Source organism: Protopterus annectens, chromosome 4.part0, assembly GCF_019279795.1.
Source record: "Protopterus annectens isolate FY-2018-M chromosome 4.part0, PAN1.0, whole genome shotgun sequence".
Taxonomy (NCBI): Eukaryota; Metazoa; Chordata; order Ceratodontiformes; family Protopteridae; genus Protopterus; species Protopterus annectens.
The window spans coordinates 1,996,852,501-1,996,867,679 of record NC_056733.1 but is presented as its reverse complement, the minus strand read 5'-3'; the positions used below and the strand labels follow the sequence as shown (position 1 = coordinate 1,996,867,679).

General features: G+C 40.9%; 1 protein-coding gene across 2 annotated transcripts in view; it reads right to left on the bottom strand.

The window, feature by feature from the left end:
* LOC122800094 (serotransferrin-A-like) overlaps positions 1 to 15,179 on the bottom strand; it is a 653,725-nt gene that overhangs the window by 21,558 nt on the left and 616,988 nt on the right. For both annotated transcript variants that reach the window (XM_044069618.1, XM_044069619.1), the window contains exon 16: positions 13,105 to 13,297. In XM_044069618.1, coding sequence (XP_043925553.1) covers positions 13,105 to 13,297 — 193 coding nt within the window. The remainder of the gene's footprint in view (positions 1 to 13,104; positions 13,298 to 15,179) is intronic.

Below are 15,179 nucleotides of genomic sequence, written 5' to 3'. Positions count from 1 at the left end.
TGTGTAAGAGATGAGATGGAGATATAGACTTTGGTTATATGTGACAGTATCTGCCACAGGGCCATGGTGGGGTGGGGGACTGTTAAAGCATCTAATGTCCTCATCTACAGCAAGTAGACTGGCCTTGGAAAAGTCTCTAAAGATGATGGTGTGGTTGGTTGGTAACCTGTACTAGGATCATATGGTGAATAAACATCATAGGGATCTGATATGATCATTTAGGGCATAAAAAAGGCTGAGGAGCAGCCATGAGCTGTATTTCTGAGAATAAGATAATGTTTGTTGCCCCTACTGAATTAAGGTAGTTGACAGTGATAACGTCAAGGAAGCATTACATATCATCATCATCATCAACTCCATATTTTACCATTTTCTACATGGAGTTCGGGTGTTGTGTTCACTGTTGCCATGTCTTTCTATCCATGCCACTCTCCTGCCCTCTTCAACAATCATACCTGATTGTGACAGGTCTTCTCACACAATCCACCCACCTTTTTGCTGAATGCCCTTATTTCTTCCTGCTTTCTTCCTGTCTGTCCCAAATCTTCTTTACCAGATTGTCTTCTGCTTTTCTGCACATGTGCCCAAACCACTGTATTCCCTTCTGTTTGATATTTTCTGCAAGTGGAACTAATTTGGCTTCTATTATGTCCTCATTTGTTTCATCTGTCCCACAGTGTGCATCCTACCACCCATCACAGGCACCTCATCTCTAGCACCTCTAGATTCTTCAATTGCTCTGCCTTTACTGCCCAGATTTCTGTATCATACAGTGGTACAGGTCACACCACTGTCTTGTACACCTTACTTTTCAGCTTCTTTGGTATTCTTCTGTCATACACTACCCCTGACACTCTGTGCCAGTTGGCTGCAGCCCCTCTGATTCTAGATTTGACCTCTTAATTCAAACTTCCCTTCTCCTCAATCACCCCTCCCAGATACTTGAAGATGTTAACCTGTTTCAATATTTCCCTTGTATCTCAGTTCTCAGCTTCCTCTCATTCCTCCATTTGTAGCCATGACAACTATCTTGTCTGTACTCAGTTCCATCCCAAGTGCCTTCAGTTTTGCATTCTATTACTCTATCATTTACTGAAATTCTTACACAGAGTCTGCCTGTAATGCCACATTGTCTGCATACACCAACTTTGTTGATCTGTCCCATCTGACCTGTTTTCTAATGTAGTCCATCACCAGTATGAATAACAGGACACCCTTCCCACTAGAAGCCCCTTTGTGAGACCCAACACTGTTTGTACTTGAGTCATTTGGTCCTTGTACATGACCTGCACAAGTTCTAGCACTGTTTCTGGGACTTCAAACCACCCCTGGACTCCCCAAATAAGCTTTCTTGGGACCTTGCGATATGCCTTCTCCAAGTCTATGAATGTTCAGTTGATCTCTTTCCTTATCTCTAGCATCATCTCAACTATCTGTCTCACTGAAAACAATGGATCAGTTGTGCTGCATCCTGATCTGAATCCAAACGGATACCTCTATATTGCCCACAGTTGTGAATGTCTCCTTTGTTCTTGTACACTGTCACTTGCATGCTTATTCTACAGTAATCTGGGATATGCTTTTCTCTCCAAAAAGGATACTCACACCTCCAGGTTGGTGGCAACGCATGAAGCTTCGGAAACCATCCAGGTGCAACTAACAATAGGCAAAACTGCTCTACAAATTGTAGCATGCTACAGGCCACCCTCTCAAACTCAGGAACCCCACACAGCCTTCCTGAAGACACTGGAGGGTATAAATGTATCTCCAAACACCATCATATTGGGTGACTTCAACTACCCGAATATAGACTGGGAACATTACTCAAGCCCTAACTTTCTAGCCCAACGGTTCCTGGAGTTCATAAATTCAAATGCCATGGAACAGCTAGTCACTGTTCCCACGAGAGGAGAAAATATACTAGATCTCATTGTCACAAACATGGGGACAAAATGCTCCACACCGGAAGTATATCCCTCATTGGTGAGATCTGATCATAAACTAATCTCACTGGAAATCCACATCCCGCCCCCACCCCAAACAAAAAAAGACCATAGTGAAGAACTTCTCTAAAGCAAACTTCACACTACTCAAGACTGGTGTGGTATCCTTCAAGGCCCCTGAGTCAGAGGAAACCACAACCCAAGCGGCAGAAGCCCTTACAAATGCCTTCTATGAACACCTCCAGGACTGCATGGATCAGGCAATCCCAAATAAAACCAAGACTCTTTCCACAAAGGGCAAACGTCCAGTCTGGTGGACCCCAGCCATTAACAAACTTTACAATAAGAGGAGAAAGCTATTACATGATAGAACAAAATCCATAAAAGGAAGTCACCCCTGATCATTATTAGTAAAAAATACGAGCACTCATAAAATCAACTAAGGCCAATTTTGAGAGAAAATTGCCATGGATTCAAAGGACAATCATAAGGCCTTTTCAGCTATGTTAGGAACCTGGGTGGAAACTCACAGATATGCTCAGAATTAGTCCAAAATGATACAAAAATCACTGAACCCACAGACATTGCCAACATACTGGCAGACAGGTTCAGTGCAAACTTCACCCCTCTCCTAAAGGAGAGATAACTATCCCAGCCGAGTGTAGCCTCCCGGAGTGGCGTATGACATTATATTTGTGGTGAGTAGCTATATAAGCATCTGTGTAAGAGATGAGATGGGGATATAGACTTGGTTATATGTGACAGTATCTGCCACAGGGCCATGGTGGGGTGGGGACTGTTAAAGCATCTAATGTCCTCATCTACAGCAAGTAGACTGGCCTTGGAAAAGTCTCTAAAGATGATGGTGTGGTTGGTTGGTAACCTGTACTAGGATCATATGGTGAATAAACATCATAGGGATCTGATATGATCATTTAGGGCATAAAAAAGGCTGAGGAGCAGCCATGAGCTGTATTTCTGAGAATAAGATAATGTTTGTTGCCCCTACTGAATTAAGGTAGTTGACAGTGATAACGTCAAGGAAGCATTACATATCATCATCATCATCAACTCCATATTTTACCATTTTCTACATGGAGTTCGGGTGTTGTGTTCACTGTTGCCATGTCTTTCTATCCATGCCACTCTCCTGCCCTCTTCAACAATCATACCTGATTGTGACAGGTCTTCTCTCACACAATCCACCCACCTTTTTGCTGAATGCCCTTATTTCTTCCTGCTTTCTTCCTGTCTGTCCCAAATCTTCTTTACCAGATTGTCTTCTGCTCTTCTGCACATGTGCCCAAACCACTGTATTCCCTTCTGTTTGATATTTTCTGCAAGTGGAACTAATTTGGCTTCTATTATGTCCTCATTTGTTTCATCTGTCCCACAGTGTGCATCCTACCACCCATCACAGGCACCTCATCTCTAGCACCTCTAGATTCTTCAATTGCTCTGCCTTTACTGCCCAGATTTCTGTATCATACAGTGGTACGGGTCATGCCACTGTCTTGTACACCTTCCTTTTCAGCTTCTTTGGTATTCTTCTGTCATACACTACCCCTGACACTCTGTGCCAGTTGGCTGCAGCCCCTCTGATTCTAGATTTGACCTCTTAATTCAAACTTCCCTTCTCCTCAATCACCCCTCCCAGATACTTGAAGATGTTAACCTGTTTCAATATTTCCCTTGTATCTCAGTTCTCAGCTTCCTCTCATTCCTCCATTTGTAGCCATGACAACTATCTTGTCTGTACTCAGTTCCATCCCAAGTGCCTTCAGTTTTGCATTCTATTACTCTATCATTTACTGAAATTCTTACACAGAGTCTGCCTGTAATGCCACATTGTCTGCATACACCAACTTTGTTGATCTGTCCCATCTGACCTGTTTTCTAATGTAGTCCATCACCAGTATGAATAACAGGACACCCTTCCCACTAGGAGCCCCTTTGTGAGACCCGACACTGTTTGTACTTGAGTCATTTGGTCCTTGTACATGACCTGCACAAGTTCCAGCACTGTTTCTGGGACTTCAAACCACCCTTGGACTCCCCAAATAAGCTTTCTTGGGACCTTGCGATATGCCTTCTCCAAGTCTATGAATGTTCAGTTGATCTCTTTCCTTATCTCTAGCATCATCTCAACTATCTGTCTCACTGAAAACAATGGATCAGTTGTGCTGCATCCTGATCTGAATCCTAGCGGATACCTCTATATTGCCCACAGTTGTGAATGTCTCCTTTGTTCTTGTACACTGTCACTTGCATACTTATTCTACAGTAATCTGGGATATGCTTTTCTCTCCATACAGCTTTGAGTACCTTCAGGAGCCATTTTTCCTCTATCTCACCCAACATCTTTATCATATCTGCTGGGACCTCATCTGAGCCTGCTGCTTCCCCTGACTTCATTTTCCTTAGTGCTGTTCTTACTTCCTCTAGGCTGGGGTCCTCTTCTTCTTTCATCGTAGGCTTTGTCTGGGCTGGTATAGCTTCTGTGGGGTTTTCTTCATTCAGAAGCTGCAGGAAATGCTTCTTTCATCTGCCTTTGATGTCCTGTGGATTGTTGAGTAGGTTATTGCTGGCATCCTATAACTATAAATAACATATAAATAGGATATATATATATATATATATATATATATATATATATATATATATATATATATATATATATTCTATAAATAACAATGATCTCATCCTTTATAAACAACTTAGAAACCTTGCTAAGAAAAACATTGTCAAAGATAAAAGAACCTATTTCCTCACCTGCCAACAAAAATATCAGCACAATCCACAAAAATTCTGGCAGAATATCAATCACTTCCTTAACACCAGGAAAACCTCTGTCCCTGCTCCCCTCACTACTAACTTCTCTGTGCATTTAGACTCACAATTCAATTCCCACTTCATCAACTCTATCACTTCTCTCCTAGACAACAAAATAATCCCACCACTCACTGTCCCTCCCCTACCTCTAATGACGCAAACTCCTTCTCCTTTATTCCCATTCCAACTTCATACATAAAAAACTCCTATGTAAAGTAAAACCCTGCTGCTTAGCTGCTGACCAACTTCCAAATGAATACCTAAAACTAGCAGACCCATCCATCACCTACCCCATATCATTACTAATAAACTGCTCTATCTCTGAACAGTACATTCCCAAATTATGGAAAATCTCTTATATTATACCACTTCATAAAGGCGGCCCATATAGAGACATAACTAACTGCTGTCTCATCGCCATTCTATCCCCCTTGCCAAAATTCTACAGAAATGTATCCACCAGCAACTCATAAATCACCTCAATACCAACAACCTACTATCCAGCACCCAGCATGACTTCAGGCCTAAACACAGTACTAACTCAGCCCTCATAATCTTTACAGAGACCATTTACCACCTCAAAAATGAAGGACAACTAGTCTCAGCCATTTTCTTAGATATGTCAAAAGCTTTTGACAGTGTCCCATCATCTGCCCCTCAACAAACTTGCCACTTACAATCTCAATACCACACTGCTGACATGGTTTCACAGTTATGTATACGACCATCAACAGGCCACTAAATGGGCAAACAGCCTCCCCCACTATTGCCAGTCACCATGGGGGTACCACAAGACTCCATACTTGGGCCCCTCCTCTTCATAATATTTACCAACAACCTATATGCTACCATCCAACATGCCACCATCATCCAATATGCAGATGACTCCTCCCTCATCTGCTCAGCCCACTCCCCACAAGAACTCCAACACAAAATGCAATCATCATTCCAAGACATTGAAAAGTACCTCACCAGCCACCAACTCATCCTAAATCCAACTAAGACCAACCTCATAATTTGCTCTAATAAATCTTCCAAAGCCATTACCCAGTCCCACTCCATACTATCTAACAGCAGTACAAAAATCAAACCCACCAATCAGACCAAGCTGCTAGGGGTAACCATAGATGAGTCACTAAAATTTGAGAAACACATCTATCTGACCATCAAGCTAGACTCACCACTGCAAGATCCCACTTGCTATCCACCCTTCTATACTGCCATGAGGTCTTTACTAACCTATCAAAAATGACCTAAATAAACAAGACTCCTGGTAAGTTTGTCACCAACCAACCACACAGAACACATCACTGCACTGCTCTCCGACAGCTCAGCTGGCTAGAACTTCCCAACCTATTATTACTAAAACAACTTTCACTTGCCCATAAAATCATATTCAACCCTAAAGGCTGCCCTGCTCTATCAAACCTAGTCCATCCAAACACAAACTGTAGACTCCTCAGGTCATCCAAAAAACTAATGCTAAAAGTAACCCAGTCTCACAGCTATCACGGAGACTCCCTCTACTCCCATAAAATAGCCAAAGATTGGAACACCCTTCCTCAGCAGATAACTAAAAACCCCAACCTGCCCACATTTAAAACTACCCTGAAAGACTATTTAAGTGATAATTGGATATGCCCCTGTATTGCTCCCAACTAATATTCTTTCTATTTTTTCCCACTCATCTCACACATTAGCCCAAATAGTGCTCATCCCACACAGGGCTATCCCACTATCTGTCTTATCTTTATTAATCTGTGTTCCTTCAGATGACCTAACTTGTAAAACTACATGACCAAGTTTGGTCTTTCAGAAGTGACTCATCTTGTAAAGCTACATGACTTATGTACCTCATATATATTGTAAAAAAATAGTATTCCTGTATGCCTGAAACATGCATGTTTATATTGTAATCTATTATATTTTGCTATAATATTTTGTTAAACTCATTTACATATTGTTAGCAATGTACTACTTAAACTAAGTTTACTGCTTGTACCTTAAAAATGTTATTTTTGTTGTGGAGCTTTTCTCCTCGGGTCTCCGCTTAAAACGGGTTTTTGTCAACCCAGTCAGACACTACCTAGTTAACAAATGTAAATAAAATAATAAAAATAAATCCCTTATTAAGGGTGTCTGACTATCCTCCTTATCTTTCTTTCTTTCTTTGTCTTGCAACCTGATAGAGTTTCTTTATGCCATCTACTGCATCACTTTCTAATGAGTCACTTTCCAGAAGCTGATAGAGTGCCTCTGATGTCTTGTTCTTTGCTATTGCAATTCCTCAGTTAGCATCTTTGTTAGCCAGCCAGTATTCCTTCCTAGCCTGGTTCATCTTTTCTGTTTCCCACTTTAGCCTTTTGATGACTTCCTGGACTTCTGCATTCTTCCACCAGCTTTCCTTATGTACCTTATTTCCATACTTGGCTCAGCCATATATCTGTTGTGTAGTCCTCACACATGCTGCTTTGAGTCACTGCCATTCTTCTTCTTCACCTCCACCTATTTCCTCATCTTCTTCTTGTACTAGGAGCCCACTTTGAATTCCTCCTCCCCGTGTGCCTTCCTTAGTCCCTCTTCAGGGGTCAGCCCTAGTCTCCTAGTCTCTGTTGATCATAGAGCCTTCTCTGACCACTACTTGCAGCTGATTGTGGCAACCAATGGTTTATGCTATGGGCAGACTGTTTCACTATTTACACCTACCCACTGCCCTTCCCTTTACTCCTTAGAAGTTTCCACTGCAGTCCCTAGTCCACCTGTTTGTGACCTGTGACTGTCTCTCTCTACATCTTCTCTCTCCCTCCACCTGCCATTTCTTTCAGCCACATGTTAGAATGAATCCCTTCATTATTCCTTCAGTCAATAGAATGTTAGTCCAGGCATTATTCCTTTAGCAGTCTTGTCTGTCTGTTCTGATGCATCATAGTCACCCATCATCAACACTCAATCACAAATTCATGTTCACACCCACATAATCCCAACTAATTCATCACTGCACTCTTTTCCTAACAGGTCACAACTACAACTTGCATACTTGAAAATTATGAATACCTGGTAGTGTCTGATTGCCATGAGTCTGTCACCACTTCTTATGACTGTCCCACAACAATTTCCACACCATTTTTAGCCTGTCCTCCACCTAAGTAGTAGACTCTGGATCCCAATCCAGCTATCTTTGCTGCACTTCCCTTCCATCTTGTCTTCTGATGTCCACCCTACTCATTAACATCATGTCATCCAATTCAAAGCTGCATCCTGTAGTAATTCTTAGTTCATGTTTGACAGGTCGATTTGTTTTACATCCATCTTTTGCTCAACAGAGTTATCCCAGAAAACTCAAGCTTGACAAATGGACACCAGCTGACTAGTAGTTTATTGACTGGGCTGCTGGCCAATATAGCAGGCATACACTGGCCAACAGGGGTACATAATCAGTTGGTTGATATATCTGTTCCCCCTACTGGACACCATCTAGAGTCTGTGTTGCCCCCACAACTCCATTCTTGGATGAGTTTGAGATGGAAATACTCAGCATATTTTTGGGAGATGGTAAGACTCTCACAGAAACATAGGGAGAAAATGCAAACTTCATACACTCATTGGCCAGAGATCCAGCTCGAACATTGTACCTTGTGCATGGGAGACGAAGACCTTAACCATTATGCCAACTGCTTTCTCAAGCATTATACATATTCGTTTGTAAATGTGTAGGAATGCCAGTTTATTGATGAGTAAAAGAGATGATGTTTGGGTTCATGGAATGGGACTTCATTAAAATATGTTTCTTGATTCAAATATTTAAAGAAGCTTTATTATCATTTAGGAAACACAAGTGCTACCTAAACGAAATTTCGAGTGTCAGCTCTTTTACAGGAGAAAACAAACACAAAACGAGAAGCATGATAAGTATTAAAGAATAAACAATAACTACAGTACAAATGTAAATATCTAGATAGCTGAAGCACATGCTTGTACACTATTCATATACACTGGGCAACACTGACTATTAGATGATTAACACATGAAAAGTACACTATACACAGAGGTGAGATTTGGTGATATTGCACATAAGAAAGTGATTGGAATTGCACTTGAATGAGAATTTATTAATTTTAGTATGCAATAAATACAGTTGGGGTTATGTAGCTAGTCATGATGTGGTACAGGTCTTGTTTACTGGTAAGATCGTCGTGGTCAGTTAGTCAATTGGTGATTTTTGGGAGGATAAATACATACATACTATCACCAGTGTTATTGCTATTTACAACTGTGTGAAAAAATGAGCAGTAGGCAGAGGAGCCAGGTAAAGAGAGAGTATTGTCACTGTTCTGGAACAAGATTTCAATGACAACAGAAATATCCACATTTTCTAGACTTAGGAAGGCCTCACATTTTTTATTTAGGATCTAGTGCTGAGCAGCAGTACAATGATATTTGACAGGTTGGAATTTGGATGGTAGCATGTGTGGACTGACATTGTCTAAAAAGGCAATTGCCTAAAAAGGCACTACAGTGGTAAAGAAAGTCTTACCCAGTAAGTGAAAACCCTGATGAGATAAGTGTAGGCCATCCTTGGCAAAACAGGCAGGTCTTGCATCTTTTTCCAACCTGACACAACACTAATAACCTGGCCAGTTATTAAGGTCAGTAATTGTTTGCTTATATTGTGACATAATTCTCAGTAGAGCACTGCTGAAGACTAGTTTCTTTTCAGCCTTAGCAAACTACTTAGAGAGTTTCATCATATGCCTCTTAGAGTCTAAAGGAATGCATCTTAAGCTATTTATCCACATGGACAATGACCATGTCCCAGGCATACCTGGGGAGAAGGAACTTGAGTGCCTTGGTGATGGGATGGATTCTAGCACCTGAGAGGCAGCTGATACCCTATCTGTATTCAGTCTTGTGAGTGGCACATTGCTTCACTGAAATATGGAGTAACCTATAACAAGTACATTACCATGGCAAGCTGGACTGCTGTTGTAGCCTGAAGGGCTTGGCCAATCCACTTTGGTGGCTTTTGTCTGTGGAATCTTGGAAGATCATATATGTTGTATGGAATGGATTCCAGTGTTTTGCTGAGGTTTGATTGTAGTACATACACCAGCAGTGCCATGCCTAGGAGGTCTTTGTGGTTTTGGAATTATTTGTGGAGTACCTTGAGTACTTCAGTATATGAGGGTTTTATGTTTGTCTTGCACTGTACAGGTGTGGTGCTATTATGGGCTCTGATTAAAGGTTTGTGTGCTTCCAGCTGTAATAAGCACTTGCACTTCTGACGTGGTTTTATTATGTGATAAAAGTAAATGATTATCAGTTAGCATGTGAGAGTTTATACAAATATAAGCCACGGTGGTAGCATTGTTGCCTCACAGCCAGAGGTTCTCCCGTTCGATTCTTGGCGGGAGCACCTTCTGTATGGCGTCTGCATGTCCTCCCTGTGGTCGAGTGGTGTTCAAAAGACATGCGTAGAATGGGCGTGCCTTCATTGAAGGTTGGGTGTCGAGCTGGCACCTCGGCACCCGTAAAAAATCTACTGCCAATCATTAGAGGACCGGAGTTCCGCTGTGGTGACCCCTAACTGGGAAAAGCCGAAAGAAGAACAATATGTGAGAGTTTATACACCACCTCAAGGTGCGCAGTGCTTAAAGGCTTTAAGCAGCCAAGGTGCATAGTGCTTAAAGGCTTTCAGCAGGCAAGTTGCATAGTGCTTAAAAGCTTTCATCAGGTGAGGCAAACTTAGACTGAGGACCTATAGTTGATCTAGAGATGTCAGGTTGTACACATCATGTGCTGTTCTGGAATTGGGGGAGCTGTATGATACACAAAGGGATAGTGAAGCAGTACCAATAGTGCAAAGAGAGTGTAACACAGTATAACGGCACAATACAGTAGATGCATGATATATAAGAAAACAGTAAAAACAGTTACAGTACAGTGCAAAATGTTGCAACTTCAGTACAATATAGCACAATGTAGTACAGTATGACAATATATAATAGTCCTACTCAGCATACCTGAATGCAGTACAATCCCGTACAGTGCACTAGCAGTATAGCAGAATGCAGTGCAGACTTTTAAGGATCAATTGAATAGCATACAAGGATGCTGCAACACACTAAAGCAATAGTATTCAAGGGCTCTACAGCATGAGTGTCTGTGCAACAGCAGAAGTATTGCAGTGAAGTGATCAATGCAGTACCCAATTATTAGTGTGCAACAAAGTAGCAAGCATGGATGCCATGGTACAACAATCAAAACACCATGGTTACATATGTGCCTCAACACAGTAACTGAGACATCAACAGGGCGCCCAGATGCCACAGTAATACGTACAGTGCAGAAAAGTAGAAGTAATGCAGCAAGGTGTGAGATGCAGTTACAGCAAGGCTGCAACACAGCAGGGGAGTAAACAATCAGTCACAGCAAGTGCATACTATAGCAAGACAGGATGATACTATCACAGCAATGCTGCAGTATAATAGGGCAGTAAATAGCCACAGCAATGATAGAGTATAGGAGGGCACTAATGGTTCAGACACAGTTGAGACATACACAACAGGAAGCAACAATTAGCAAAGCTATATTACTAGCTGATGGAAGGTGCTACCAAGAGTTGCCACACTCATCCTGGTGAATCCAGAGGAAAAGGTGATCACTAGTGAGTACTAGACCAGAGAACTATGTTTAGGAGGAATAGGGTACTTAGCAAGATGAGTACACACTATTGTCATATGTACTCTGGCACTGTGCTGTATATTCCACAGATCTGCTGCAGTAAATGCAGCACTTTCCTGACATTGTGAGACTTGTTTTCCAGCCAAACCCAGCAGCAGAGTTCAAGGCTGATTAGTTGTGTCACAGCCCAATACAAGTAGCAGCATTAACTTAAAACATGGCAGGTTTAGAGTAGATCACAAAAGTATACAAGCTATTGAAAGGTTTGCATTGCTATGTATTGCTATGTAATCAATAGTAATACAAGTCAGAAATAAAGGCATTAATAGCCCCTACTATCACTGGATGGACCCACCTAGACCAGTTTCAGATGTAAAATCAGTACTAGCATGCACTGGTGTATAAAATAAGTGCAGAAAAGGTTACTTCCTAGATGTTGTGGGAACATTTTTCTGTTCAAATTTGGTAGCAGGTTTCAGTTTGTTAATCCTGCCTCCAGAAACGGCTTCACAATCTGGAGCCATTATTTTTTTTATTGCAATTGCCCTTTCATAACATTGCTATGGACATTGTTGGGCCTTTTGAGAACAGCTAGCAGTGGGTATCTGTATATTTTGCTCATAGTAGACTGTGCCATTATGTAAGGCTAATGCTAACTCTTTTGCTAGTGAATTAGAATATTATTCTGTAGAGTACGTATCCCTAAATAGATACTTATTAAACAAGGTACAACCTTTAAGCATTATGTAGCAATTGTACCAATGTTTTCAGGTTAAAAAGTAAAAAAAAAACATGGTATGGTTTCCCTAGTCTGAGCCACAGAAACCACTCCAACCTAGTGTATGTTCATGTGTGCACTATGCTTCTCATCCTCATGGAAGAGGAAAATGGGTCATGCCCCTTCACTCCTCCTACTCCCCCCTCCTTCCCTTGCTGCTGTAGCACTGGGGCCATTAACAGAACCCTGGGTGCATGGGTCACTGTAAGAGGTTGATCCCTCTGCACCATGAAGCCCGGCTTTTCTATAAACAATTTATACTTGCCAAAGCAATCCGTCTACTTTTATCAACTCTTTGATTGCTTTAGACAGGCAAATGTATTGTCTCTGCTGAGTTTATTTGAATATTTTTCTAAATGAGAACTCCAGTTATGATTACTGTTTCAACTACCCTGTCCTTGATCAAGGAGCAAGAATTGGTTGCTGCACTAGTAAATATTAGGCAATCCTAATGAAATTTTATTTTATTTTATTTATTTAACATTTGTTGACCGGGAATGTCCGACTAGGTTCCACAGATCCTGTTTTCAGCGGAGGCCCGGGGAGAAATACTCCAAATGCATGTCTTTGGAATGTGGGAGGAAACCGGAGTACCCAGAGGAAACCCACGCAAACACAGGGAGAACATGCAAACTCCACACAGAAGGCACCCCAGCCGAGAATCGAACTGGAGAACCTCTTGCTGTGAGGCAACAACGTTAACCGCTGCACCACTGTGCCGCCCACTGTGCTTGAAATGAAAGTTAGTGATGTAGATGTGGGCACTAGACTCTATGGGAAATGAGGGAGAGACCTGGACAAAATGTCTGCAACTGAAGCCACACTCTCAGACAGTGTAAAATATGAAAACGAAAATGTAAACAAACTCACCTGTTGCAGGAGAGCAGGTATTTAATCCATTCATTGACTCCATATAGTCTTTCCCCAAGAAGTCTGTATAGCTTGTACCATCAGCAACCTCAGTAAGGCATTGAGTTGAATCCTTGAACAAAAGGTCATTGTCAGAATCAGACGTGAACATTATGAATTTTTCTTTGTCTGTTCCATCATGTCCATACATAACCTAGAGAAAGGAGGATTCATATTAAATGCATGAAAGATAAAGAACTGAAATTACAATAAATAAAACCAACAAACCAAATTAAATGGAAAAAAAACAGTATTGTCAAAATATCACAAAAACGGGTAAAAAAAAAAAATATATATATACACACATATATATATATATATATATATATATATATATATATATATATATATATATATTGCAGGGGAGAAAGCCTCATTGTACCCTGCGCCTCAGTATTTAAATATATTAATTCCAGCCACACAACCATGTAGAATGGATAAAAAAAAACGTAATTTTCGAAAACTGGTCCCTTTAGTTGTCTGCATCATTGAGCTTCATAACACATAAAAATCAAACTCCAGTTGCATTTCACACAAGTGAAAACACTTCATATCTTATACTTGCCTGACACTCAAACCATTAAAACAAAGCTATAAAATGATGGAGCAGCTATATATTATAGCAATAACCCATGCCTGGGTGTGGGTAATGCTGGATTTACCCACGGTTGGTGTGGTTTGGTCATGAGGGCGAAGCCTGAGTGGCCAAGCAAAGCCAACCGTGGGTAAATCCAGCATTACCCACACCCAGAAGTGGGTTATTGCTATTATACAATGACATTATTTAAGAAAAAAAATTACTTTTCTTAAATAATGGCATTGTATAATGCCTCCTAGCTGCCCTTCCGCAGCTATCTGGTATTCTGCTGCAGTTCTGATGTACTGCGCATGCGTATGCCTATGCAGAATATCAGAGCTGTGGGCAAAAGCAATGGAGAAAGTAAGATCTCTGTTGCTTTTTACAAACTGTTTTGCTATGTTAAATGGGTTTAACATAGCGAGACAGCTTTAAAAAAAGCAACGGAGAATCTCCGTTGCTTATTTTAAAGCTGTGTCGCTATGTTAAACCCATTTAACATAGTGAGAGAGTCTTGAAAAAGGCAACGGAGAAAGCAAGATCTCCGTTGCTTTTTACAAACTGTCTCGCTATGTTAAATGGGTTTAACATAGCGAGACAGCTTTAAAAAAAGCAACGGAGAATCTCCGTTGCTTTTTTTAAAGCTGTCTCGCTATGTTAAACCTGTTTAACATAGCGAGACAGTGTTGCAAGAGTTATAGTAATGGAAAAAGTCTGGGCAACCGGACCCCCTTTTCCATTACTATAACTCGGATTTACAACATGCACGCTGACCAATCAGCGTGCATGTTTTTGAATATTAATGGGGGGGTCGTTGTATAATATGGTACTTTGAACGGTCAATCTTTCCTTAAGTTGCTCTGAAACTGTTAATGCTAGTCAGTGTATTTTGTATATTCAAACTAAGTTAAATGAGTTTAGTGTGATTTCTTTGATTTATTTAATTGATATGGTTTGGTTTTGCTTGTAAGTTCCTGGAAAAATGGAAAAGGAAGTGATGACTGAAGAAGATATGGAGAGTACAGTCGGCCATGTGGACGTGGACTTGACTGAATCTGAAGAATTAGATACAAAATGTGGCATGGATTTAGTTAAAAGATGTTGGAATGACTTTAGATGTGATTACACATGAATTGTGACACCTTTCAAGTTATCATCAAGGCACACAAGGCAATTAGAGGCTTCAGAAAACTCTTCTGAATTATTGATACAACACTATGACACCATATGTCCCTTAAAGCATAGCAGCTAAAACTAATGGGAAAATTGCTTAAAATGAGCAACAGCTGATAACTTTTGAGGAGAAGACTTAAAGAAGAAAGCTGAGACTTAGTTTGACCCAGTACAGAGGCACCACCTTTTCAGTATTTACTTCTCTGATCTCCAGACTAAGAACTAGGAATCTGGTTAACTAAATTTGCAGACAGCTGAAAACTAGGTGCTATTGTCAAGACTCCTT